The 1,485-nt window shown below is 45.7% G+C and overlaps 1 protein-coding gene across 1 annotated transcript; it reads left to right on the top strand.

The window, feature by feature from the left end:
• Positions 1-33: 33 nt before the first annotated feature.
• On the top strand, positions 34-612 carry PENARI_c288G09523 (uncharacterized protein). Its single transcript, XM_022638262.1, has one exon. The coding sequence runs from the start codon at positions 46-48 to the stop codon at positions 271-273; it is 228 nt and encodes a 75-aa protein (XP_022481882.1). The 5' UTR covers positions 34-45; the 3' UTR covers positions 274-612.
• Positions 613-1,485: the final 873 nt, after the last annotated feature.

The following is a 1,485-nucleotide window of genomic DNA, read 5'->3' as shown; positions in this document are numbered from 1 at the left end:
TATTTTTGATTTTCCATTTTCCTTCAACTCAAGAGTCGATCCCATATGCCCTGGCAGTCATCGCCTTTGGTGGCGGAATCGCTTTGTGGCATCTATTTGTTGTCATCCAGAATGGTTTCCGTGTGCTCCACAACAAAACAAAGACAAAAGAGCAAGTCTCATTGTGGTTTGTTGGTCTGTTCCTCATTTGGACCGCTGCTCTTCCGACGGTCGCGTTTCTCTTTCCAGCCCAACCATTGCTACAACTTGGATACGCATCAGCCTTCACCGTAATCGTTGTTGGAAGCCTCCCTGACGGCTACCTCAAAGATAACACGGTATCCTTCCGTGGTCGATTCTGCCAGTATGCGCCAGTGGGCCTATTGGCGTTGGTGCCCACCATTCACGCATTGGCCGAACCGCTCCACGCTCCTTCCCCACTGGTCGCTGCATTCGGCCGACTGCTGCTCATCAATCTCTTCGGCTGTGCTTTATACATTTGTCGTCCTCTTGAGAGAATTGGAATAGTGCGGTTTTGGCAGCCCACTCTACACGGCATGTACTTGGTTTCAACATACAGCCTCGTGGAGTATTCCAAAGTTGTCATGCAGGTAGCGATCCCCTACATGTCTTGATACCAAGAGGAGGGCGGTAGTCAGAAGCGATTGCCAGACCCAAGAGACTATCACGTGAAACGCCATGTCCTGTGTTCTGTTATTGCGGTTACGGCCAGTGAACTGTCTAGGTGAACTACTTGACATTCAAGTGCATAACTGAATCACCAGTGGGATGTGCATGAGGATTCGCACACTGTTTTTATGTTGATCCTTGCGTCTATTTTATGTCTTTTACATTCGTTCTAGCAGTGCTGCATGTAATCATGAAGCAAGGAGAAACCTTATCAATTATAGTTATACTTTCGGAGCAGACTGAAACTATAACTAAAATAGCGAAAAATTTCCATCATGTCTATCACCAAGACACCTTGTACGGCTCCTCTTTGCATATCGCATGTGGTAAAGCACGGGAACTAAATACTAATGCCCTCTAATCCACTGCTCGTTCAATAGATAGAGATAGAAAGAGAAAACCCTCTATAGACATTTACAACTTTTTGTTGGAATGATAAGGGCTCTATGGACAGTCAAGGATGAGTGGTGAACGAGACCCGATCAGTAGAACTTGGACCACAATGATACGCCTTTCTTCTAGGCCATTGAGATGCAGCTATAAAGGTAGCTGGATCTGGCAAGCCTGCTTGTTGCATTGGACAACCCTAACGCCCGTCAGGAAGGAAGAGTGTATCCAACCTTGCTGAGGATCAGCAAATTACAGCATTTCCTTGAGTACAAATATCTTTGTTGTTGTAAGTCCAACCGAAAACTATTTCTGCCATACAATGATCCAAATTACACGTGTAGCCAAGAGACATGATGCCAAGGCAACAGGAACTCAGACGTGACAGGTAAAATACATACCAATAAGCTACTAGAGCTAATATCTAGG

Source organism: Penicillium arizonense (assembly GCF_001773325.1).
Source record: "Penicillium arizonense strain CBS 141311 chromosome Unknown PENARI_contig288, whole genome shotgun sequence".
In the NCBI taxonomy this organism is placed as follows: Eukaryota; Fungi; Ascomycota; class Eurotiomycetes; order Eurotiales; family Aspergillaceae; genus Penicillium; species Penicillium arizonense.
This window is presented reverse-complemented; position numbering and strand designations above follow the sequence as displayed.